Genomic DNA, 27,462 nt, shown 5'->3' on the forward strand with positions numbered 1-27,462 from the left:
ATCTATTAGTGTAACGTGGTCAGAAGTGCAGACCAATATCTAGCCTGGATTTATTTATCATAGTGCAGACTCCAGTGAGGCATCTTTTATAAATCTCACTGCAACTTTAACAAAGCCTACTGTAATGTCATGTGAAAAATGTCACCAGATTTACTAATTTTCAGCGTTGAATGAAACAATATTGTTAACACATTGTTCTCTTTACAAGATTATTACCATGGCACCAGAATCATGTTCCTGTTTTATCAATGTTTATATACCAAGATGTAGGTTTCAGAGTTGACAGCTTTCACAATGGCATCGTGTGTTTGATGATATTTGGTGTTTTTCTTAAAACCTCAAACTGAAGTCAAAGGTATATTTGAGAATCTCAGCTTTCTCTTTATTTAACAAAAAATGGGTGTGGGGGGATTTCTAGCCCTTGGAGCTGCAGAGAAAAGTCTGAAAACATGCCCTGAGTGTACCCTGAAGGCTCAGAAGGCAAGAAAAAACTCCCAGATTATTATTATAATTTAAGTGTATTTATTTTGTTTCATTATGATAATTAATAATAAGGTCTGAGTCATGATTTTTGAAAGCATGGGATTGGGAATACCTAGGTTCATAATTGATGGAGGCACTGGTCATACCTCCATAGTTAAAGTTAAGTTCAGTTTTGCACTTCAATCAGGAATTCAGCCTCTTTGTTCTATGCGAATAACACAAAATTTCCCTTCCCTAACTTTACAGTACTTTCTCTTTGAGTATCGAATACATTTTCTAAGGATCTAAATCTTTTTGAGTTAAAATTAAAAACTGGGTTCTTCAAAAATGTAGCTTCCACGTCAGTCTTTCTTTGCTTAGGTGACTGCAATAAAGGAATAATGCAGACACTTCAAACTATCCATCTAGTTAAAATTCATTGGCATCTTCTTCATATGTTATATTTGAGGAAATTAGGTTGTAATTAAGCTATTAATGATTGTTGATCTCATGTTTTGTGATGTGTATATGGTACAAACAGCCTTAATAAACAACTCAGGTAACTTTTAAGTGGAAGAATGTACATCTAAGGTGAATAATCCACTTACCAACTTTTCTCTACAACTAATTTACATGTAACAATTCTGTTGATTGTAATGACTCATTTATATGAGGGAGCTTAGACATGTGTCAGTTCTCATATGTAGAATCCTTTGTCCCACTGTCACTGCTCTTTAAAGATTTTGGGGCTGCATGATAGCTTCGACATCAGTTCTTGAAAGGCTCCCCATGGCACTACTGCATTGGCTCCACTGTGCATGGAGGTAGCAGTGCCAGGGTAACTGAGCCAGAAGTGCAGGGGGACCTCTTAAAGAGCTGAGACATTGGCTCTTGGGGAATTATGTTCTTCCTGGCCCTACCACTATATCACCAGTCTTATTAACACTGACTTCTAAATCAATAAGCCAATGGCAAATTAAGGAACTGAATTACCAGAATATTTTAGTTGTTTTTTCCCCCCTCTTTGGTGTACTAATTAATCTCCCCTTCAAAGTAAAAACTTTCAAAAAAATTATTCAAGGTTGATACTCATTTTCAAATAATTGGAAATATCTCATGGTAACATTCTCTTCAGTTTCTTCTTCTGTACATGCAGAAACATTTTAATAGTAATAAAAAGGAAATCCCCAGACAAAAACTACATCCAATTACCATACTAATATATATTATCAACCTTAACTCCATGTGAAAGGCTAAAAACATTACAGATGTAATTATCTTAAAACCAAGTACTATAAACCCAGGAAGTTTAGTTTTAAGACTAAACTTAAAAGTAATCCAAATGTGTTAGGTTAAGAAATGCATAGCTAACTCATACAGCATCCTAAACACTACCCTGTAGTTTTGCCAGGAGGGTAAAAATATGAAGAAGTAATGTATCTTTAAAATCAGTTTAGCCTTGGACCACAGACATTAAATTTCCTTAAAATCGTATAGTTATTGCATGACATCACTACAGGGCACAGTTAGTCCTATTCACTTCTGTCTTAACTCAAGTTCAGCTTCAACTTTGTGTTTTTCATCCATGACCTGATAGTGTCAAAGTATTTGGCCATATTGGTGGTGATCGTGTGGTCTTATGTAATGCTATGTAGAGCTATGTCATCTGAATATTGCTGGCTTTTTGAGGCCATGTTGTCTGACCAGCTCATCTAGAAGGCTGCATGTAAATGTTGAAAAGGACCAGTGAGATAATTGATCATTGTGGGACTCCACAAATGACGGGTTCAGTGATAGAGTTTCCTATCATTACTCATTAGGTATGTCCCTTGAGGACATTTTAGTGCATTACCTTGGACCCCTACCCCCTCTCTCAGGTGGGATGGCAGGATCTCATGATTAACAGTGTCAAATGCTGCAGAGAGGTCTAGGAGTGTGAAAATGGATGTCTGTCCTCTGTCCATTGATGGGAGAACATCAGTGTCACCCAAGCAGTTCTTTGGGTGCCTTAATTGTACATTTCTTACCTTAACATGTTTGTATTTCTTTTAAGTGTAACCTTAACTCTGGATATCTGGATTTATATTGCCTGGTTTTGAGAGCATTTCAGCATCCCTGTAATGTGTTTCATCCTTACACTGCTGTTACAAATTCTCAACCTTATCTCCATTTTAATATAGTTTTTGTTTAGAATATAAAAGGAGTGAATTCATCATTGGCTAATACAATGTAAAAGCCAGGTTAACAGCTTTATAATAAGGATAGAAAAGTGCCTTGTAATTAATGAAGATTTTTCTCTTCTTGGAAACCAAAATTTTTTGGCTAGTGTTCAAGACTATGTATGTCATTTGAATTCTTCACTTGCAGAGAATGCAGCATTTATGCAGTACTATTTCTTGAACTCTGATTGTCTAAAAATATTGGCACTGATGCTGCTGGTAATTACAATTTAAGCTGAATTTACTTCACTTTCAATGTAATTGCCCAAGTCTTTTTCCGTATGGTATTGAAGTAATTAATCTCTGTTGGTATACATCATCAAAAGTGCATTAGCTCACAATGATTACTTGCAAATCTTATTTTGTTCTGCTATGTGACCCACTGTGCCAAGTTCTTCTCTTTTTCTAACTTTGTTAATAAGCAATAACAAGAGAATTTATTCTCAGTGTGTCATGAAGGTGATAAATATATCTATCAGAATGTATTTTCCTAATGCACATAAATAATTTCAGCAATTTTATTTATGTTTAAAGTTTCCTGTGTAACTTTCACCTATGGAAATAGAAGGCTTACTGTAAGTTTTTCCTTTTTGCTTAGTCACATTCTTAATTCCAAGATTTTTGTTTTCTTTCTATTTCTTGCTTGATTTGTTTCCTATCATTGCTATTGTTTGCAATATATTGCCTTCTCCACAAGGACAGATCATCTCAGTCTTGTTGCTAGTGGTGATTTGTTGCTAGTGGTGATAATAGGCTTCCTTTACAAATGTTTATAGTTTACCCAATGTAAGGTCAGGCACCCACAATGGCCATCAGTAATCAGTCTGGAATACTGTTTTGATGTCTGACTTTTTGGAAAATTTTAATGCCTTCCCAAATATCTAGAAACGAAACTTGCTTGTATTTTGTTGTTGTTGTTTTTTCTTTTTCTTTCTTTTTTTTTTTTGAGGTACAGTGTGTCGCAAGCAGCCTTATTTGTCTTTGCTGAAAAGATCTAGTTACCACTAAAGTCAGTGAAAAAACTGGGTCTCTTCTTACATTGTTCTGGTGGAGATTTTTGTATTAAGTATCGTATATATTTTACAATAATTATACTTAAGAAAATCTATAGATAGTATCGTAAATCTGTTTGGAAGATGTGTTTATTACATTCTTATCACTGGATTGGGCGGGGAATAGGCCACCCTCAGGATCCTTATTGGGCAGGTGTGTGCGCCATCTGGCAAGAGAGCCCTTTCCTTTCTCCCCACCAGGACATATTTCGAGATTGTGAAATGGCTGAGGCTGGACAGAGTGTAACAATGCTTCAATTATCCTAGCCACTCTTTGGCCATGTGGTGTTAGGGGATGGGAATATGTTTGAGAGAGCTGATGGGCTCCAGTGAACAGCACCCCATTTGTTTAAGAATTTCCAATGTCACAGCAACCATTCTTTGGGCTGAAAACTACCCCACCTCATCTGCCCTGTTAGCCTGCGGAGCAAGAAAACTGTAGCTTTTACCTCAATATAATTAGATGGGGTAAACCCCAATTGGAGAGAGTCAAGGTCAATCCTAATAAACTACATTCAAGTAAAAACTAGCTTTGCCTTATGTCTACTAAAACTTTACATCAAGAAAGCTATCTCCAGTTAACAGTGTCATTCCAGAAACACACCTCTTTTTGCAGTGAATACTTGAACTTTTCTCTCATCTGTACCCTCTCTTCCCTTCCCAGGGAAGAGTAAAGGGATTTACCATTTGGCTGAATCTGAAATTTAATAGTGGAGGTTTGGCTAAGCTAGCTAACCCTCTTTCCGTGCTGGTATTTTATGAGGCCATTGGATTTTGGAATGAAATGGACAAAATAATACCTGGAAGTTTGTTGGGGCTTGACATTAAAGTTAAGAAAGTTGCGGCCTGCTTCAATAAATCCACTCATGTCGGTAATCTAGAGCTGCGTGGAAATCTTTAGACAACAGAGGTTTTTGTCAGAAAATGTCACTTTATTATAATAGAAACTTAATGGAAATTTATCTGTTTCTATGAAAATTTCACCAAGAAGGTATTTCAGGTCCTGGATGGAATTTCTGGTCAAAAGGGGAGAGAGAGCAGCTGAGTGTCTAACCCTCTGGCTATACAATTCAGTCAGTGTCTCTCTCTCACATGCACCCAATAAATATTTTCTTCATTGATATGAAGTGGAACAGCCCCAGCAGGAGAGACTGACTTTTTATCCCAGTACTCAGAGCACTCACCTGAGATATCCGAGAGTCAGGTTCAGGTCCCTGATCTGAATTAAGTGAATGCCCTAACCACTGGGCTATTGGCTATTCTGGGCTGAGTGTGTCTCCCTCTCTGATTGTTTTAGAGAGATTTTTAAAAGGCCTAGTTTATTCCAAAGCAGAATGAAAACAAATGTTAAAACTATATTTTTGGCAAAAGAGAACTTTTTTTTAATGGCCAGCCCTAATATCCTGATTCTCTTGCATGTCTTGATCAAGGGGAATTAGCATAAGTTTGAGGTAATGTCATCATCTTGCAGCAGTCACTTTAGAAAGGCTTCATGGAAGAAATTTTTGGAGAGAGGTTTTCCCACTGGAAGTGGGGCCAAAAGGAAGAAGACGTTCAAATAACAGTGAGATACAACGAAAGCAGAAAGAAGGAAAATTTGAAATAAATGATGGATGAGGCATGGAGAAGGATGGACCAAAAGCAGAGATGTGAGCATGTTGGTTATGCAGAGGCCTATATCAAATGTCTTTGAGGCAAACTTAAATACACAGTGTTTTACATAAAAATGATGTGGTTGATTTTGTGCTCAAAATAATAAAGCATCTTTTATTCTTTAGAGACTCTGAGCATCCATCTTCCAACACATTAATTTGGCTGTCAATCTGAAAAAAATTAACATATACCGTCACATTTTATGTGCTACACTGAGCTTCCAGGTTTGTTTTTTTTCCCGCTGAAGTAATAAGTAGAAGGACTTCGTAGTTTTTAGAATCAGCTTTCCCTAATATTCTCTACCCTAGGGAAAGGCCAGTAGTTCACAAGCTATTTTACAGTGTACTGTCAGAAGGAAATTGGTATGAAAGCAATTTTGTATGACAAAAGAGGTCATAAGAACATCCCATATATCATCTCTGGACTGATTACCAAAACATATTGGTTGCTTATTATCATGACATAGCATTGCCATTTGCTATACAAAATCCATTACTGTTTGTTAAACAGTAAGCAGTATGGCTGTGAATTTCTGGAGGAAAGATTTTTCCCTAGTTTCTGCAGTATATGTTTAGAATAGAATATATTTCCATATAACCACCTACTGTTATATCAAATTGCTATTTTGGCGCTCTTTACAGGAAAGTTGCTCTCCGGAATTGTTTATGTATTTCAAGGTCTAATGTGAAATATCTTCTTAATAAAACATTATCTATTTGGTTTCTGCTTTGGGCATTACTTTGTAACATACGGATACCAGAAAACCAAATTTAAAAATCTTTATCTTGAAGATGGAATTGTCTAATGAGGAATCAGATACTCTCTGTAACTTCTCCTTTAATGAGAGGTGCAGTAAGTATACATATGTAATTTTGCCTGTTGTTTGTTAGGTCAAAAGTGAGATCTATTCAATAAATAAGAATACCTTAATATTTGTACTCTTCCTACAAGGTGTTCCCTGAATGATGTATCATTCACGCCCAGTTCCAGCTCCCATTGTGGCCAATGGGAATTGGATCAGGCCCTTGAAGCACACTTTAAAAGCTAAACTGTGGTTGAGGTGGCTCTCTTCTTTATACTGAAGAGATAAAATGACTGTTGTGATTGCAGTCTACTCCCTTCAGCAGAAAACCTTCATAAATTTGATAAAACTCAATAAAATTGGCAGTGCCTGCTTATAATACCTTACTGCATTTTCAGATCGATGTGTAGAAAGCTGGTGCAGCTTTTGTCTATACTGTGCCAATCTCTAATGGATTATATTAATTTCTCCTCCTAATTCATCAAGTTCATTCTGGAGGTGCACATGAGACTTGTAGGTCAGATCTGAATGTAAACTGATCCAAAGTCTGAAGAAATCCCGATGAGGGGTTTGGGGCAGCCCTAAAGCCCTAAATCCGTATTGAAATTTTCCTAAAGTTCAGGGGGTGTTCAAATGCAGGGTTTTGGTTCAATCTCCTTTCTAATTTATTCATATTTTATAGAACAAAATGCAGAGAAAAGGAAGAGAAAAAGAATAAATATACTCTAGGGACAGAAGTGAGGGGATGTCCAATACCACCTTTTGAATCAAAGATATCAAGCTAGCAGACTAATGGAATTCACATTGCTAAATTCATGAAGGTTGGCAAATCTGTATTGCTTTAATGCATTATATCTAGAATAAATCAGAACTGCAGACTTTGACCTTTGCAGTTATAACATGCAACTGCAATTCATTTATTTTATAGTACCAAATCATTCCTTTTGGACTGTGGGTTCCTTTTACATTTTCCATTTACACAACTATGTCAGTTTGAATATAATTCAATGATGGGGTTTAAACTGATAGAACCCTTCATCTTATCTGGTGAATTTTTATTCTCTTCACCCTTCCACCTTAAGTCCAAAATGGATTTTTATTTAATACTATAAGAAGAAGAAGAGAGAGAGAATTGAATTGACTGTGATCACCATTAAAATCTTCAAAATTTTACATTTTGCCTGCTTAATGGTACTATGGTATTCATGCACTTATAGGGAATCTGATGGGGATGTTAATGACCTGCAAATGACAAGTTTAAAAAGTTTAATGGTGACTGTATTGCCAATTTTTAATAACTTTTGTATGACTTTCTTGAAAGAAACAGGCACAAGGGAAATGAAATGCACTTCATGTTTGAAAGTTAACATTGTCAGTGGCATTTGTTTTTCAGGGGCCAGAGAATTCAGAGATGAAACAAGCCTATTTAAGTAGTAGCCGTAAGAAATACAAAATGTCACATCATCTCCCCTTAATACATTGACAACTTTCACTCACAGAACTGCAAACATAGTAAAATAAATGATTAGATAGACACAGATTTTAAGACCATTTCCAATGTGTAAGGCAGTGACCACAAAGCTTTGTCTAAGTGAGGGCTTCATTAGCAACTTACTCTGTACTAAAAAAATAACAGCAACCACTACTGATTAATATTGGTATGGTCTATAGAGGCTACAGGTTCCAGCATACGATTCCACTTTGCAACTTAAAAACATGGAGCATTGCATGCTGGAATGGTAGTTTCTTTGGGCTGCATGTCTGTGGTTCAAGATAAGTGGTCTTGGATCACATTGTAAATTACACAGTAATAAGTCATCAGGACCAGATGATATTCATCCAAGAGTTCTGAGGGAACTCAAATATGAAATTGCAGAATTACTGTGTTATGTAATTCTGTTGCTTAAATCAACCTCTGTACTAGGTGACTGAAGGGTAACTAATGTAACACCATTTTTAAATGGCTTCAGAGGCGATCCTGGCAATTGTAGGACATAAGCTTATCTTCAGTATCAAGCAAACTGGTTGACTACAATAAAGAACAGAATTCTCAGACACATAGATGAAAACAATATGATGGGGAAGAGTCAACACATCTGTTGTAAAGGGAAGTCATGCCTCACCAATCTATTAGAATTCTTCGAGGTATTCAACAAGCATGTGGACAAGGGTGATTCAGTGAATACAGTGTACTTGGAGTTTTTAACAAGGCCCTCACCAAAGGCTCTTAAGCAAAGTAAGCGGTCATGGGATAAGAGAGAAGGTCCTCTCATGGATCAGTAACTGGTTAAAAGACAGGAAACAAAGGGTAGGAATAAATGGTCAGTTTTCACAAGGGAGCGAGATAAATAGTGGAATCCCCCAAGGATCTGTATTGGGACCAGGACTGTTCAATATATTCATACATGATCTAGAAAAGGGGGATAAACAGTGAGGTGACAAAGTTTGCAGACAATACAAATTACTTACGATAGTTAAGTCAAAAGCTGACTACCAAGAGTTATAAAGTGATCTCACAAAACTGTGTGACTGCGCAAAAAATGGCAGATGAAATTGAATGTTTATATTTGCAAAGTAATGACTTTTGAAAATATAATCCCAACTAAACATACAAAATACAAAATGATTGGGTCTAAATTAGCTGTTACCAATTGAGAGAGAGCTTGGAAACATCATGCATAGTTCTCTGAAAACATCCACTCCATGTGCAGTAGCAGTCAAAAAGCTAACATGTTAGGAATCATTAGGAAAAGGATAGAAAGTAAGACAGAAGATATTGCAATGCCATTGTATTAAATCAATGGTATTCCCACACCTTGCATACTGTGTGCAGTTCCAGTCTCCCCATCTCAAAACAGATGTATTAGAACTGTAAAAAAGTAAAGAGAAAGGGAGGGAAATGTTTAGGAATATGGAACGGCTTCCAAATGAGAAGAAGTTAAACATGGGATGTTGTGAAGGCCAAAAGTATTACTGGGTTCAAAAAATAGTTAGAGCTACCCTCCATGAACTTCTCTATCAATGGCTATTAACTAGGATGGTCAGGGACACAACTCTTTGATCTAAGTGTCCCTAAACCTGTGGGCAAGTCTACACTAGCGCGCTAGGCTCAGCTGCAGCACGTGTGGTGAAGACACGTGTCATAACTATAAAGGGAAGGGTAATAGCTGTCCTGTGTACAGTACTATAAAAACCCCTCCTGGCCAGAGGCTCCAAAATCCTTTTCCCTGTAAAGGGTTAAGAAGCTCAGGTAACCTGGCTGGCATCTGACCTAAAGGACCAATAAGGGGACAAGATACTTTCAAATCTTGGGGGGGGGAAGGCTTTTGTTTGTGTTCTTTGTTTGGAAGTTCATTCTCCGGGAATGAGAGGGACCAGACATCAATCCAGGTTCTCCACATCTTTCTAAACAAGTCTCTCCTATTTCAAACTTGTAAGTAAATAGCCAGGCAAGGCGTGTTAGTTTTCCTTTGTTTTTCTCAACTTGTAAATGTACCTTTTACTAGAGTGTTTATCTTTGTTTGCTGTACTTTGAACCTGAGACTAGAGGGGAGTCCTCTGAGCTCTTTAAGTTTGATTACCCTGTAAGGTTAATTTCCATACTGATTTTACAGAGATGATTTTTACCTTTTTCTTTAATTAAAAACCTTCTTTTTAAGAACCTGATTGATTTTTTCCTTGTTTTAGATCCAAAGGGGTTTTGGATCTTGATTCACCAGGAGTTGGTGGGAGGAAGGAGGGGGGATGGTTAATTTCTCCCTGTTGTAGATCCCAGCGGGGGGTTGGAACTGATTCACCAGGAGTTGGTGGGAGGAAGGAGGGGAATGGTTAATTTCTCCTTGTTTTAAGATCCAAGGGGTTTTGGATTTGTTTTCACCAGGGATTTGGTGAGGGTTTTTCAAGGCTTCCCAGGGAGGGAATCCATTGATGGTGGCAGCCGAACCAGAGCTAAGCTGGTAGTTAAGCTTAGAAGTTTTTCACGCAGGCCCCTACATTTGTACCCTAAAGTTCAAAGTGGGGATCTCAGTCCTGACATGGTGAATAGCGGTGGGATCATTTTAAACCCAAAAGCCAGTGAGATTTTTTTTTCCTTCTAGCTGCTTGGAAAGCTGAGCTGGAAGTAGATAGATGCATATCTTATCTCTCCTTGCCTGAAGGCAGAGGTGTTAAGTTTTTTTTTACAGGTCCTTTGTTAAGAGAAGGGTTCAATTAGCAAATGACTGGTAAAAGGTATTTACAAGCTGAATTTTTTTTTTTTCTTTTTACATCCTCGGGAGTAGCTAGTTAGAAAGTTACTGTTAACTCTGCAGCAGCCAGAGCTGAGAGCTTCCCAGTTTGTCAACTGCAAAGGGGGTTACCCAGCACAAGAAAACAGGAAAATGACTACCAAAGAAGTAGCTAACAAAATAGAACAGGCCAAACTAGAAGCAGAAGAAAATGAAAGAAAACATCAGAGACTGCTTCAATTAACAAAACTCGAGACAGAGCAGAGAGAAAGAGAAGAAAAAGCCAAAGAGGAGGCCCACAAGAGAGAGATGGAGCTGAAAGAAAAAGAGATGGAGGAGAGAGAAAAAGAAAGGAAGCATGAACTGGAAGTAGCAAAGGCTAAGCAGGATGCACCAGCCAATGCTAACAACCCCCCTCCAGGTACCACTTCCCATCCCAGAAAATTCCCCATCTACAAGGCAGGCGATGATACTGAGGCCTTCTTAGAAAATTTTGAAAGGGCTTGCCTTGGATACAGCATCACTGCAGACCAGTACATGGTAGAGCTGAGGCCGCAGCTCAGTGGACCTTTAGCAGAGGTGGCGGCTGAAATGCCTAAGGAACACATGAACAGTTATGAACTTTTTAAAAACAAGGCCAGACTCAGAATGGGGCTAACACCCGAGCATGCCCGTCGGCGGTTCAGAGCCCTAAAGTGGAAACCGGATGTGTCATTTACCCGTCATGCCTACCACATTGACAAAAATTGTGATGCCTGGGTATCAGGAGCAAATGTTAAATCTCTGGAAGATCTGCTTTCCCTAGTAAAAATGGAGCAGTTTTTAGAGGGTGTTCCTGAGGAAATAGAAAGGTACATCCTAGATAGGAAGCCCAAAACTGTAACTGAGGCGGGGGAGATTGGAGCCCAATGGGTGGAGGTGGCAGAAAAGAAAAAAACTAGTAGCAGTTGGAGCGAATATCAGAAGGGGCAAGCCGAAACAAAACCTTACCACCGGGGACAACCCAAGGCCCCACCCACATCCCAAGGGAAACCCCAGACGCCTTCTCACCCCACCACACCAGTCTCCACCAACCAACCTCGTCCCAGTGATACCTTAGCAGGGCGATGTTTTAAATGTAATGGACTGGGACATATAAAGGCTCACTGCCCCAAGAACCCCAACCGATTACAGTTCATTACACCCCAATCACACCAAAGATCCCCAAACCCAGATGCCTCTCTCATACCCTCGGAGCGAAGGGAAACCTTGAGAGTGGGCGGAAGGAAGGTTACCGCTTGGAGGGACACTGGGGCTCAAGTGTCAACTATCCACCAATCCCTAGTGGACCCCAAACTCATCAACCCAGAGGCTACAGTGACAATTCAACCCTTCGTGTCACAATCTGTAACCTTGCCTACAGCCACGTTGCATGTCCAGTACAAGGGCTGGTCAGGAATGTGGAATTTTGCAGTCTATGACAATTATCCCATTCCCATGCTGCTGGGGGAAGATTTGGCCAACCATGTGAAGGTAGCCAAGAGGGTGGGAATAGTCACCCGCAGCCAGGCTAAGCAAGCTTTCACCAATTTTCTCAGCCACTCCAGGATGGACCGAACGGGCATACCACTCCATTGACACAGGTAATGCTCACCCTATTAGAACCCCACCCTACCGGGAGTCACCTCATGCCAAAACTGCTATACAAAGGGAGATCCAGGACATGCTACAGATGGGTATAATCCGCCCCTCTAAGAGTGCATGGGCATCTCCAGTGGTTCTAGTTCCCAAACCAGATGGGGAAATACGCTTTTGCGTGGACTACCGTAAGCTAAATGCTGTAACTCGTCCTGACAACTATCCAATGCCACGCACAGATGAGCTATTGGAGAAATTGGGACATGCCCAATTCATCTCTACTTTAGACTTAACCAAGGGGTACTGGCAAGTACCACTAGATGAACCCGCTAAGGAAAGGTCAGCCTTCGTCACCCAGGCAGGGGTGTATGAATTCAATGTACTCCCTTTCGGGTTGCGAAATGCACCCGCCACCTTCCAAAGACTTGTAGATGGTCTCCTAGCGGGATTGGGAGAGTCTGCAGTTGCCTACCTCGATGATGTGGCCATTTTTTCTGATTCATGGGCAGAGCACATGGAGCACCTGGAAAAAGTTTTCGAGCGCATCCAGCAGGCAGGACTAACTGTTAAGGCTAAAAAGTGTCAAATAGGCCAAAACAGAGTGACTTACCTGGGGCACCAGGTGGGTCAAGGAACTATAAATCCCCTACAGGCCAAAGTGGATGCTATCCAAAAGTGGCCGGTTCCAAAGTCTAAGAAACAGGTCCAATCCTTCTTAGGCTTGGCTGGATATTATAGGCGATTTGTACCCCACTACAGCCAAATCGCCGCCCCGCTGACAGACCTAACCAGAAAGAAACAGCCAAATGCAGTTCAGTGGACTGATGAGTGTCAAAAGGCCTTTAACCAGCTTAAGGCAACACTCATGTCTGACCCTGTGCTAAGGGCCCCAGACTTTGACAAACCGTTCCTCGTAACCACAGATGCGTCCGAGCGAGGCGTGGGAGCAGTTTTAATGCAGGAAGGACCGGATCAAGAATTCCATCCTGTCGTGTTTCTCAGTAAGAAACTGTCTGAGAGGGAAAGCCATTGGTCAATCAGCGAAAAGGAATGCTACGCCATTGTGTACGCGCTGGAAAAGCTACGCCCATATGTTTGGGGACGGGGTTTCCAACTACAAACAGACCATGCTGCGCTACAGTGGCTTCATACCGCCAAGGGAAATAACAAAAAACTTCTTCGGTGGAGTTTAGCTCTCCAAGATTTTGATTTTGAAATACAACACATTTCGGGAGCTTCTAACAAAGTGGCTGATGCACTCTCCCGGGAAAGTTTCCCAGAGTTAACTGGTTAACAATTGTTTTTGGAATGAAACATATTGTTAGTTTTTATATAATCAGTCGTATGTCTAAAGGTACATGTGTCTTATTAACTCTGTTTTCTCCTAAAACTCCAGGAAGAAATCACAGCCAGTGTGGAACCGAACATCCAACACTATCTGTGATTTGGGGGGCGTGTCATAACTATAAAGTGAAGGGTAATAGCTGTCCTGTGTACAGTACTATAAAAACCCCTCCTGGCCAGAGGCTCCAAAATCCTTTTCCCTGTAAAGGGTTAAGAAGCTCAGGTAACCTGGCTGGCATCTGACCTAAAGGACCAATAAGGGGACAAGATACTTTCAAATCTTGGGGGGGGGAAGGCTTTTGTTTGTGTTCTTTGTTTGGGAGTTCGTTCTCCGGGAATGAGAGGGACCAGACATCAATCCAGGTTCTCCACATCTTTCTAAACAAGCCTCTCCTATTTCAAACTTGTAAGTAAATAGCCAGGCAAGGCGTGTTAGTTTTCCTTTGTTTTTCTCAACTTGTAAATGTACCTTTTACTAGAGTGTTTATCTTTGTTTGCTGTACTTTGAACCTGAGACTAGAGGGGAGTCCTCTGAGCTCTTTAAGTTTGATTACCCTGTAAGGTTAATTTCCATACTGATTTTACAGAGATGATTTTTACCTTTTTCTTTAATTAAAAACCTTCTTTTTAAGAACCTGATTGATTTTTTCCTTGTTTTAGATCCAAAGGGGTTTTGGATCTTGATTCACCAGGAGTTGGTGGGAGGAAGGAGGGGGGATGGTTAATTTCTCCCTGTTGTAGATCCCACGGGGGGGTTGGAACTGATTCACCAGGAGCTGGTGGGAGGAAGGAGGGGAATGGTTAATTTCTCCTTGTTTTAAGATCCAAGGGGTTTTGGATTTGTTTTCACCAGGGATTTGGTGAGGGTTTTTCAAGGCTTCTCAGGGAGGGAATCCATTGATGGTGGCAGCCGAACCAGAGCTAAGCTGGTAGTTAAGCTTAGAAGTTTTTCACGCAGGCCCCTACATTTGTACCCTAAAGTTCAAAGTGGGGATCTCAGTCCTGACAACACGCTATACTTATGGGAGAGTGCTCTCTAGTCATCATAATTACTCCCACCCAACTGCAAACAAAACCTACAACTCTGAAGAAAAAATCACCCTTTTTGATGCCTCACTTTATTAACAGAACATTGATTCCAAAATAGCACTGTATGAACCATACCCTTCTCCTTAGGCTTAGCTGCTCATAGGTTCCATATCCCAATCTCCCTTGTATTCAGAGTAGAGTTAAATGATCTATACTTTCTTCACTGAGTGCCAGATTTTTAAAGGTATTTAGGCACCTAAAGATGGAGATAGCCTCCTAGATGCCTAGCTCCTACTTTTGTAGCACTTTTGAAAATCCAGTTGGGTGCCTATTTGCATCTTTAAACACCTAAATACATTTAAAAATCTGGCCTTGAATCAGCTTTTTTTTTTTTTTTTACTTCAACCATTAGTTCTAGAAACTTACTTAAAAAGAAACAAACTGAGATTCTTGTGTAAACTTTTGACTCCAGGAGCTGGAATCCTAGCCCCTCCGTTGATCTGAATCGGAATCTTGCCATCCTTTTACAATGTGGCCTGCGCTTATTTACAAGTTCTGCCTTAGTTAGCTTTGCTTGCTGACTCTTTTCTTTCCAATTTTATGTTTTTAGTCTCACATACTTGAAGAGGGTGGCTTTGGACAGCTATAATTTGTTTTCCAACTAGTAATTTTTTCCCTCTGCTGTGAGTGCCTGGTTCTTGAAGTCAAGTCCAAGTCTGAGAAAGCCGCTCTCTTATAGAGTACCGTGAAATTACTTACCTCATCATAGCTGCCCCAGCTCAGTGCTCTGCTGACAAATCCTGCATTGTACCGAGTGCTTAACCCTCTCCATGCTAGCCCTTTATGGGCATATACATCTCATCAACTCAGTCACTTCCTCCTATTTTTTTCCAGGGAGCTCTGCAGCTTTTTACCATTCTGACTGTGTGTCCGCATTCTCCATCATGTACTGACCCTCAGACCACCCACTATGATAAACATCTCCTTGAAACAATACATCTTAACTTATTGTGAAAATCAAATATCTTTTCAATGACTAATGTCAAATATTTTATTTTAATAAAAAGTTTCACATTTCACCATAAAATATCTGAAGTCTCTTTTGATTATTTTGCTTTGTTTCTTTATAGCCTGTTTAAAAAAATAAGAAAGAATCCTGAAAAATACTGTTCTTAATAGTAAAACAGTAATATATCCAACTTGGTTCATGGCATTTAGCTCTGATTTTGTACAACTTCATCCAAGTTTCTGAGACAATTGTTTTCCTAATTGTTTTTTTTTTTAAGTTTGCTCTTGCAACAGAGATTTAAGGTAATGAGTCTTGGGTGCAAATCACAAGGTAATGAACTCCATGGAGACTGATGTAAGGAAGCAATTAATAGGAACTGAGGGGTAGTCAACTCTCTTATTCACAACTTGTATTGCATTGATAGTATTTTTACAGCCTAGGACACTAGCAGGCAAATCAAGTTGATAGCAAAAAAAATATAGTTATGGTTTAAGTATATATAATGTGGTTTGGCATTAAAAAAAATATACTGTACACACTGTTATCCTAAACAAGACTCTGCAAAGAAATGGGTTTTATTCTAAAGCTTAATTATTGTTAGCTCTGAAAATATTGATTACAGAAATCAAAACTTCCTAAATAACAAGTTTTAAAAATCAAACCAGGATCACGCAACCTCTGAACCAAGGATACAGGAGAAAACAATGCAAATTGGCAGATACTAATTATTTGCTGTGTATTGTTAACTATGTAATGTGGCAATGTGGCTATTATATTTTGCATTTATTCCAGAAATGTTTGTTTTTTAATAAATTCTGTGGGACAAATCCTTTTCTCTTTTTGCTTGCACACGAAGTCTGAAAAGCAATAAAACTGGTATTGTGTTGGACCCTACGTTCTGAGGAGAATTACTTTGTGGCAGCTCAGCTTTGTCTTAGCAGCATGGCTGGGGAGTTTGGGGAAAAAACAGTGGCTAAAACTCCCTGTGTAATGGGATTGTGGAGGCAGTAACTACTACTTCAGCTAATGGTGAGCTGGAGTGCCTGCTCTGATGCTCTCTTTCCTGAATAGGGGATTCTGTTCCCCTGACTCCAAGTGGTATCCTCCGGACATATCCTGTTTTCTAGAGTTTTACAAGAGAGCAAAAATTGGTCCAATAATGCCGTTGGTGGTTAATTTCTAATCTGAAATAATTTTCTGTTTATATTTACAATCCAAATTAGGGTTTTGGTTCATTTATTTTGGTTTTGTTTCCAGACTATCTCTGAACATCAAGGATGACATTCTGACTCCACTGAAGTCAATGGGAGTTCTGCAATTGACTTCAAAAGGGGCAAGAATTCACCCTAGCTGCTCAACTCTGCTAGGATAGTTTGGAAAACAGTATTTTCAAAACAAAATTTATGGGGTGTAAAATTGTCCCTAGCAAAATATAGTGAAACATTGTCATTGCTTTTGTACCATAGTAGCGAGAACTCTGTTGGCTTTCAGAGTATCTGTTTGGAATGAGTATTAAAATCTCTTCTTTTTTTTGTATATATTAAGTTTACTAAAGCTATAAATATTCTGTTTTACATGTGTATATATAATTTATCTTGCACTGTACTTTCAACGTTTCCATGAAATGCATTGTATAATATATGCATATTTAATTTTTTAAATTGACATCTTTGTTTACACTTCCCCAATCTAAAGAGGGAGTCAGTTGTTTATTTTCTCATTTGCCCTTTCTTCCCCTTTCTTCTTTTCTCTTCCTTTCCAAAGCTTGTTGGCCCTTAACTCAAAAGTATATCAATACAGAGATTACTATCTTGATACATGGAAGTTATATGAGTCAACCCCATTTATGGTTTTAATCCTCTTTCGAGGAAATAACATGATCTAAAACAGAGACTTAAAGTATTGGGTCTATAACTTATCCCCATATTTTCTTTGAACTTTTAGCACAAAAATTTGGGAGAGGGAATGGCAGCCTTTATTTTTTTTCTGTAATTTCCAAGCGTATTTGAAGTGTGTATATTCTTTTTGTTTTTGTTGTAGTTAACACCAGTTGGAACCACCATCTTTACAGGATTCTCTGGGAACAATGGTGCCATGGACATAGATGATGGTCCCAATGGCCAGATAGAATATATCATCCAGTACAATCCTAATGACCCAGTAAGTGAAGTTCTTCTTTTCAGTACATACACACTGTACAAAACTAGCATGTGTATTCTTTTTTTTTAAACCACCTTAGTTTACCTTTCCTGCTATCTGTCTCTTATGGTAAACACCATTAATAATTCTTCTTATTTTGGGTCATTATTTCATAACCCTCCCCAGCAGTTGCTTTACTCACTCTTATTTGTCATGCATTTTCAATCCACAATGAGTAATGTAATTCACATATATATATATATATATATATATATATATATATATATATATATATATATATATATATATATATATATATATATATATATAAAATTGTATTGATAGAAAAATGTTAGGGTGTATTTTAAGAGGAAAATTGGTAAAGTTCCTTAAAGAATCATTCCCAGAATTAATTTATTCTGGTAGGGAATAAAAAAAATGAACATTTAAAACTGTTTCTTAGTTGTGAATCAAAATATTAGTCCTGATAATCCAATTTTAGTCTGCTACCCCACACTGCGAGATGATGGCAGATAATCTTAATGAATACAGCATGCAGTTCATGAGAGCATGCATTCATGATTTAATGCTCTACTTTGGTGTTTCAAATCCTCAGAAGAAAATTTTTTTTGTTTCTTTTTGCAACTTCATTTAAAAAACCCTGATGCCGTTTTGCTCTGTTATACTAGTATCAAGTGCGATCAGCATGGCCAGAGGGCAGCAGGAGAGGGTTAGAAGGGAACCTTATTCCCTGTAGAGGGAAGAAAGTTTGCTATAGATTAATTAAAGCACCTGAAGCCAATTAGAGCACCTGACGCCAGTCACCCGATAAAAAACCCCTGCTTCAGTCAGACAGGGGAAGGTGTTGGAGCAGAGAACAGTTTGAAGGAGTAGAAACAGAGTGGATTGGTGTTGGAGCAGAGAGCAGTTTGGAGGGAAGCAGAGGAAAGTTTGGAGACGTGCTGTGGTGGGCTAAGAAGACCAAGACCCTAGGTAAAGGGACACCTGGCTTGTGTAGAGGGAGGGCAGAAAGCCTCCACAAGCTGAAGGGCAGGAGAGGGAAGTAGCCCAGGGGAAGGAACCACTAGTTCCTCCTGTCCCTTGGGACTCTGGGCTGGGACCCGGAGTAGAGGGCGGGCCTGGGTCCCTCCCTCTACTGTTAATATCCCAGTTCAGGGGCAAGAAATGGTGTCCTGAACTGTTTCCCCCCCCCCCCCCCGCTCCCCAAGAAGAGAAAGCGTGAGACCCCATCATAGTAGTGTCGGCAATTTGCCACACAAAGTAGAGCAAGTCCATTAATTTACAGTAAATTGGATCATAAAAGTAGTTGTATTTGTGCTATTATCAAGAACCACTAAGCTCTTTTCCCTTTTCCCTATTTACTTAAAGCATAGTGTCTCTTCCATATATCAGATTTGAATGAAGCCCCATGATTCCTATGACTTCGTGCTTTGAGCATAATTTTTGTTCTTCTTTACAAAGAGTTTGTAAAAGTTCATTAAACAGACATGAGGATTCATCTGGTATGCGAGAATTGCTACCTGGCATAGAGCCAGCCTAGACAGCTCTGAGCATGGAAAATTCTGGAGGGTAGGGGGTAGGACATTGTCAATTCATCATATTTCAGGAAATGCCAAATGACTGTACCAGCATTTGTTTGCTTTGATGAGGAGGGCAGAGAAGGGCCAAAAAGATTTTTCACCCTGGGTGGCAAAATGACTAGGACCACTGCTGGCTCTGTGTCACCTCCTTCTGGCCCCTTGTTATAAAGAGATTTTGGGGGGCAGAGGAGACATTGCCTCACTGCACTCCAATTTCCAATTGGCATAATAATACTTTTAGGGAGTATTACATCACAACTGTAATTTAGAGCAGTCCTGACCCCTTTGCATCTATTGAAGCTGTGCAAAGGGGCCATAGCTAGGATCATGATCTGGTCCTTTTCTTTCAGTAAAAGCTGATCTGGAATATTCTGATATTTGCAAATCTTTTTCTCTAAATTCTTCATATTTTTTAAATTTGGGGCTTTCAATTAAATGCAGTTAATACATGCAATTAATACAAACAAATTAACTAGGTTTTAAAAAAATCATGATTAATCAGTTTTAATCACACTGTTAATAATAGAATACCAATTTAAATATATTATAAATATTTTTGGATGTTTTTTCTACATTTTCAAATATATCGATTTCAATTAAAACACAGAATAAAAAGTATACAGTGCTCACTTTATATTATTTTTTATTACAAATATTTTCCCTATCGATAAATAAAAGAAATGGTATTTTTCAATTCACCTCATAAAAGTCCACTCAGTGCTACTTCTTGTTCTGCCAATTACTAAGGCAAACACATTTATTTACATTTACAGGAGATAATGCTGCGTGCATCTTATTTATAATGTCACCTGCAAGTGAGAACAGGTGTTCACATAGCACTGTTATAAGCCGGCATTGCACGGTATCTATGTGCAGGATATGCTATACATTCATATGCCCCTTCATGCTTCGATTTATGCGCTCTAAAGTTTTACGTTGTTTTATTTCTGAGTACAGTTGTGTAAAAAATAATTCTACATTTGTAAGTTGCACTTTCAAGATAAAGATATTGCACTACAGTACTTGTATGGGAATATATATTTTTTTTCCTTCATGAAAATGGTGCAAAATTATTCCACTGGAAATATTCATAAATTAAGTGATTTTACACATGGTCAATATTTTCATCTAGTTCCCCCATTATGATCATTATTTTACCTTGAAGGAAAAAATAATAAAAGGAGAAAGTTGCCATTATAGCATATTAGTACATTATACAAATTATTGTTGAAAGGTCTATCGCAGGGGTCGGCAACCTATGGCACACGTGCCAAAGACAGCATGCAAGACTCCAGCGTGCCATTAAAAATCCTGCCCAGCCCGGCCCGTTTTCCTCTGCCCTCCGCTCCCCACGCGGGGGCAGGGAGCAGAAACATAGGCATGCGCATGTGGTGCCCACTATCCTGGCGCGGCAAGCCACAGGGTCCGCGCTTCCAGGCCGGAGCGCCCATCCGAGCTCAGCAAGCCGCCGGCCCCTCCCCCGCCTTCCCCTCTCCCCTGGAGTCCTGTCGCCGCGCGCGCAGCGCTCTGGGGGTCGGGGCTGCGCGCTCTCGCGGGGCCGTGTTTGGCTCCGTGGGGAGGCAGACATGCTCCCCGCTCAACCTGAGCCCTGCCGCCGTGCGCGCAGTTCTCTGAGAGGCGGGGCTGCATGCTCCCGCGGGGCTGCATATCTGGCTCTGCTTGGAGCCTCATGGTAAGGGGGCCGGGGGGGTTGGATAAGGGGTGGGGGCAGTCAGGAGACAGAGGGCAGGGTGTGTTGGATGGGGGTGGGATCCCGGGCAGGGTGGTTAGGGGCAGAGGGATCTCTGGAGGGGGCAGTCAGGGAGCAGGGGGGTTGGATGGGGCATGGGAGTCCTGAGGTCTGTCAGGGGGTGGGGGGTGGATAGGTGTCAGGGCAGTCAGGGCAGGGAGCAAGGAGGGTCCTGGGGGGGCAGTTAGGGTGGGGGGTCTCTGGAGGGGGTGGTCAGGGGACAAGGAGCGGGGGGAGTTGTATGGGTCAGGAGTTCTGGGGGTCCTGTCAGGGAGTGGGGAATATTTGGATAGGCATGGGAGTCCCGGGGGTCTGTCTGGGGGTGGGGGTGTGGATAAGGGACGGGGCAGTCAGGGGACTGGTAGGGGGTTGGGTCCTAGGGGGGCAGTCAGGGGACAAGGAGCAGGGAAGCTTAGATAGGAGTTGGGGTCCTGGGGGGCAGTTAAGGGCAGGGGTCCCAGGAGGAGGTAGTCAGGGGACAAGGAGTGGGGGGGGTTGGAGGTTCTGAGGGGGGCAGTCACCCAGCCCTCTGCCTTGAGCCCTGACCTCCCTCCCCCCACACACATACAGCACTCTGCCCTGAGTCCTGCACCCCGCATACACCCCAGGCCCCTGCCCTGAGCACCAAACAGGAGCTCCTGCACCCCCCCTCCCCAAACATTCCCACCTGCAACCCTCGCATCAAATGGGAGCTGCCCAGGTAAGAGCCCCACATCCAAACCTCCTGCTCCAACCCTGAGCCCCCTCCCTCATTCTAGCTCCTGGCCAGACCTTTCACCCCCAGCCCTGTGCTCAGTGCACTCCCATCCTCAGCTCAGAGCAGAGAGAGGAAGAGAATGGGCCAGAACCAGGGAGAAGGTAGGTACCCACTGTATGTGGGCAGGGCCGGAACCCCAGACTGGCACGGGCTGAGCGGATCCGGCAGCCGGGATCCCGGGTGGCAGGAGCCAGCGGATGGAACCCCTGAGTGGCAGTGGGCTGAGCGGCTCAGCCCACTGCCAGTCTGGGGTCCCAGCCGCTGGCCCTGCACAGCCTTCTGCCGGTCTGGGGTTCTGGCTGACGGACCCTTGCCAGGCGGGATCCTGGCCTCAGGCCCCGCTCAGCCCGCTGCCGGCCTAGGTGAACAGAACCCCAGACCAGCAGCGGGCTGAGCAGGCCACCGGCGTAAGATCAACATTTTAATTTAATTTTAAATGAAGCTTCTTAAACATTTTGAAAACCTTGTTTATTTTACAATACAACAGTAATTTATTTATATAATATAGAGACTTATAGAGAGAGACCTTCTAAAAAACATTAAAATGTATTACCGGCATGCAAAACCTTAAATTAGAGTGAATAAATGAAGATTCGGTACACCACTTCTGAAAGGTTGCCGACCCCTGGTCTATCGCATGAGGACTTGTTTTTCCAATGCCTTGCACTTTTTACATTCAGTCACCGTATAAGAAGTTACTTTAAAAACAAAGTTGTTGTTATACATGTCTCCTGGGATATAATACACCACAGTAATATGGGGAAGGATGCTTTGTGTTTAAGCTTTTAAAAGAGCTTTATCCATATGACTCCATTTTATCTTGCAATGCATTTTTGTTTCTTTGATTGTATGTGTGCTCTGTTTGGAAAGATCCCACAACAATGTGGCCATAATCTAATAAGTATAACTCAAAGCTGCTAACTGTCTATTGTATTGCATTTAATTAATCATCTTGAAAAAAATCTATTGTATATAGTTCAGTGAAGATGTCTGCTCAACATACTGCCGCTATTTGGTGACTGAAAGCTTGATTGTATTGTATTGTATTTCAAGCACTTCCACAGGATCTGTCTTTCTCTTCCTTGTCAGACTGTTCTTTGTAGGAACAGCTCACTTGCGCCTCTCCTCTCTTGCTTTCCAGACTGTTTTCAACTGTTTAGTTTCTATTTGATCTCTGTGTTCACAGATTTTGCAAAATGGCTCTGTAACTCTGCTAACTGTGAGGAGAGGCAGAGGCAAATCAAGACAAATGGGATAATTTTAAATGTTTAGAACATTATGAGGGAAAATTTAAAAAATGTACCCTGGAGGATAAATAAAATAGAATGCTACCAAATACTTAGTACTTATAATAATAAACTATAAGTTACCAAAACATTAACTTTTGTTAGCTTGTACACACTACTCTTCCTTGCTTTGTGCAGTTAATACCAAATGCATCGTTAAAAGAACAAGAGATTACTGAACAGTATACTGGGTCACTTCAGAGAAGAATGGGTGTAAGGCCAGCTCCACTCTTGCTGTCCTGTTCTTTGCTTCTCTTTGGTTTGAATTACTCCTGAGATTTGATATTTCTGTGGCTGTACCTCTTTTATCCATGTAACAATCTTGGGGTTCATTAAATAACAAACCAGTGAATGAGAAAGTAATAAAACAAACTGAAGAACATCTCTGCTGAACTGTTGCACACAGCCATGTGGTGTTCCCAAACCCTCCAGGGCACATCTCCCAATTCATATGTTCATAATATTGTCTCTTATGAGGGAGCGGCTCTAAATTATAATCTTCCTCAAACATATCTCTGCATCTTCCCTATTAAAGAAAAACAAATTAACTCTTATATGCATATACACCTCTACCCCGATATAACGCGGTCCTCGGGAGCCAAAAAATCTCTCCGCCTTAGAGGGGAGACCACGTTGTATCCAGTTCGGTCCAGTACGGCGCTTTAACAGGCCCGGGGCTCCCCGCTGCTTTACTGTGTTATATCCGAATTCGTGTTATATCGGGTCGCGTTCTATCGGGGTAGAGGTGTATATAAACAGCTAACAACTATGTAATAACACATGCATTACATTTTCAACTCATGTAGTATATTTCCATAAACCCAATGTGTCAACTACCTGGAGAGGAGAGGTTACCAGTACATCACTCAAGTGAGTATTTACCACTCACTTTCCTCAAATCCCTCTTCTCCAGGCAGGTTAGCAAGTCTCTCTGAGTCTTTCAGAATGTTTAATCTCCCGCTCTGATCTCTCAGTGTCAGCCTTTCATTAGAGTCTGAGTTGTTCTCTTGTTCCTTGGCACTTTCTCTTTTTTGTGTTGATAAAGGATCAGTCTGATGGGAAATGCTAGAGTCCACATCTTCTATCACTGTGTTCAAACTTTCTGGGTTTACTCGTAGATCGGTTTTATTACATTTAACTGTGTCCCCTGGTCTGTCTGGTCTACGTAAAAGCTTGGAATCAGTTGTTCTTTAATGGTACCCTTTTGGCCCCAAGTATTAGAGGTGTGATTCCTCAGGCACACTATCACCTGGATTAAGAGATGGGAGATCATGTCCCTTTTGTCAAAATAATATTTCTGCTTCCACTTCTAATTTTCTTTCATCTTCCATATGGTTTCATTGTTTTGGGATTTCAGCAAGTTATCAGTAACTGTTAAATTAGATGTGATCCTTCTTCCTATTAACAGCTGAGCTGGAGAAAAAGCCATTCTCCAGGGGTGTACTTTGGTAAATCAGTAACACTTTTTACAAATCACCTTCACTGTCAAAAGTCATTTTCATACGGTTCTTTACGGTCTATATAGACCTTTCCACAAGTCCATTTGATTGGGGGCAATTTGGACTTAATGTTTTATGATGAAAATTGAAATCTATGGCAAATTGACTAAAATCTGCACTAGAAAATTGCAGCCCATTAGGGCTAAAACCTTTATCTGGAATTCCATGCCTGGAGAAGATTCCCTTCATGCCAGCTATCACTGACTTACTATTAGTACTGTGCAGTGTGCAGATTTCTGGATACAGAGAATAATAGTCCTTTGATTACCAGGTAAATAAGTCAGTGCCTGCCTTCTCATAAGGCTTTTATAGAACTGGATGAGATCTCAGTGGCTCTTCCTGTTGGTATGGCTTATATTTCAAGCATGAAAAGCAGTTTCCTACCACATTAGTAATGTTGTAATTGATCTGCGGCCAATACAGCACCTCTGATGCTCATTGTTTGCACTTCGCAATTCCTAAATGACTCTTGTGGATCTTCTATAACATTTCTTTTTGGAGGCTCATTGGAATTACAACCTTACCTCCTTTGAAAATCACTCATCTATCATAATAAATTCATGTCTCCAGTTCCAATAGTCTCTTATAGTTGAACAGCAACTGCTCATTTCTTCAGGAAACCCTTTAATTATCACTTCATTAAAGATTCCCAGTGATTCATCTTTCTCCATTTCCTCTCTTATTTGTTGCAGTTTCCTGTTAGCTATGGGAATTGACTTTACGATCAGATCTACCTAGGCTTGCATCTCTGTCTCTCAAGTCTTCTCTGGTTTCGTGGCAGCCACTGCTCTGGAAAATGCATAGGCAGTGCACATGAATTTACCGGGTGTGTAGGTCACAACAAAAGCATACTTTTGCAGCTTTATCATTATTGTTTGAATCCTGAAGGCACAATCATTTAGTCCATTTCAGCTTCCACGGTCTGTCCATAAATATACTGACTGAATCTCTCACAGGCAAACAATATTCCTAAAAGCTCCTTCTCAATCTGTGCATATCTGCTTTCTGCCTCAGTCAATTATTTGGATGCATCTGCCAGTGGTTGCCAACAATCCTCCTGCTTCTGTAAAATCACTACACCTAGCCCAGATGGTAAAGCATCTACTGAAATTTTAATAGGCCTTCCTGGTGCATAGAACTTCAACACTGTTTCTTGTATCAGTTACTTTAAACCTTCCCATGATTCCTCTTGTTCTGCATCCCAATACTATTCATTTTTATTCTCTAGGTGTTTTCTCAAAGCCGCTGCTTGGGTAGATAGATTAGGTATGCATTTTCCAAGATAATTAACCATTCCCAGGAAACGGACATCTTTATTTGACTGGGGATGTGGCATCATTTCAGTGGCTGAAATATTCCTCCTACCAGGTTTTACACCATTGTTGGAAATAAGGTCCCCAACAAAAGTCAGTTCTGTAATCCCTAAAACACATTTCTCCCTATTTAGTTTGAGATTTTCAGCTCTAGTTGCATCTAGAACTTCATGAAGTCTACAATCATGCTTCCCTTTTGTTGAGCCCCAGATGATGTCGTCATCCATTGAGGTGTCAACACTATTAATACGTTCATAGATCATATGTATGGTTTTGTGGTACACTTCTAATGCAGAAGCTATGCTGAAGGGTAAGTGTAAGAATCTGTATCTTCCAAATAGGGTACTAAATGTGCATATTTTTGAGCTTTCTTCAATTAATTTTAGCTGCCAAAAACTGTAGGCTGTATCCAATTTACTGTAATATTGAGCTATTTGCAAATTGAGACATAATCTCTTCTCTGGTTGGCAGTTTAAAATGTTCTCTTTTTATAGCCTTGTTGAGGTCTCTGGGATCTTAGTATAGGCGTAGCTGGCCATCACTTTTCTCCACAATGACAACGGAACTCATACATTTTTTGCGTTACTTGCATAGTTTCCATCCTTGCAAGCTCAGCCTTGAGTTTATCATGGAGGGTAAGTGGCCTTTCTACATGGACGGATAACCAGAGGGACCTGCATGTTTATCCAGATTGCATGTTCGCCCTACAAGCAACCCAACCCTTGAAACAGGTAATGATATTCCTGAAAGAGTGCCTCATAGCCAGGTTCAACATGATCTTGTAGTGAGAGGACCCATTTTACCAGATTGAGTTTCTCACATGCAGCCAGGCCTCCAATTGGTGTCACCTCCTTTGGCACTGCAACGAAAAGGAGATGTACATGGTGTTTTTATGGTTGTTGCTAGCATTGCAACGCCCCTTCACTGGTATATTTATTCCAGAATATCCAGTTACTTTTATTTATGTTGGTCCCAGTTTGGGTCTTATTTTTAGTCTTTCAAAATCTTTTTTTTTTCAGACAGAATAGTAATCTGAGCTCCTGTGTCCAGTTTCAGTGAAATAATTTTTCCATTCACTCTCATAGGCAGTATCCAGTTCCTCTTATCAAGCTTGCTAGTTCCCAGTACATCAATGAAAAACTCCTCAACCAGGTTGTGTTTAACCGAGTACACTTGACTTTTCTGCATTTGGGATCTGCAGCATTTTGCAAAATGATTATTTTTCCCACATCTATGACAGAGTTTTCCAAAGGCAACACACTGTTTGGGGCCATGCTGTGATCCACAGCTTCCACATGACCGTCTGTATCCAGTCTTCACCCAGCAGTGGCTTTCATAGTGAGAGGTTCCACTCTTTGATTTGGTCTATTATGGCTATATTCTTTTGTACTTAGTGCTTGAATAACCCCTTCTGATGAATTCAGCTCTTTGGCTTATGCTTTCACAGTTTCTGCTGCCTTGCATATTTGGAGACCTTTTTTCTAAAGTTAAATCTCCTTCACAGAGCAGTCTCTCTCTTAACAAATGTTTAATTCCACTAATGATTCTTTCTCTGACCAGAGACTCTATCAGTTCACCAAAGTCACAGGTTTTACTGAGTTTCCTTAATTCTGAGACATACTACTCTATAGTATCATCAGTTTTTTTGCATGCAGGTAAAATAATTGTCTCTCTCAAAGGTTTCATTTTTTGGCATGCAGTGTT

At 40.4% G+C, this 27,462-nt stretch overlaps 1 protein-coding gene across 1 annotated transcript in view; it reads left to right on the forward strand.

Annotated features, from left to right (window-relative positions):
- The window catches only part of PCDH15 (protocadherin related 15), a 1,392,890-nt gene that overhangs the window by 885,944 nt on the left and 479,484 nt on the right, over positions 1-27,462 (forward strand). The window contains exon 9 of the mRNA XM_065552026.1: positions 17,454-17,573. Within this exon, the coding sequence (XP_065408098.1) occupies positions 17,454-17,573 (120 nt within the window). The remainder of the gene's footprint in view (positions 1-17,453; positions 17,574-27,462) is intronic.

Source organism: Chrysemys picta, chromosome 7 (assembly GCF_011386835.1).
Source record: "Chrysemys picta bellii isolate R12L10 chromosome 7, ASM1138683v2, whole genome shotgun sequence".
In the NCBI taxonomy this organism is placed as follows: Eukaryota; Metazoa; Chordata; order Testudines; family Emydidae; genus Chrysemys; species Chrysemys picta.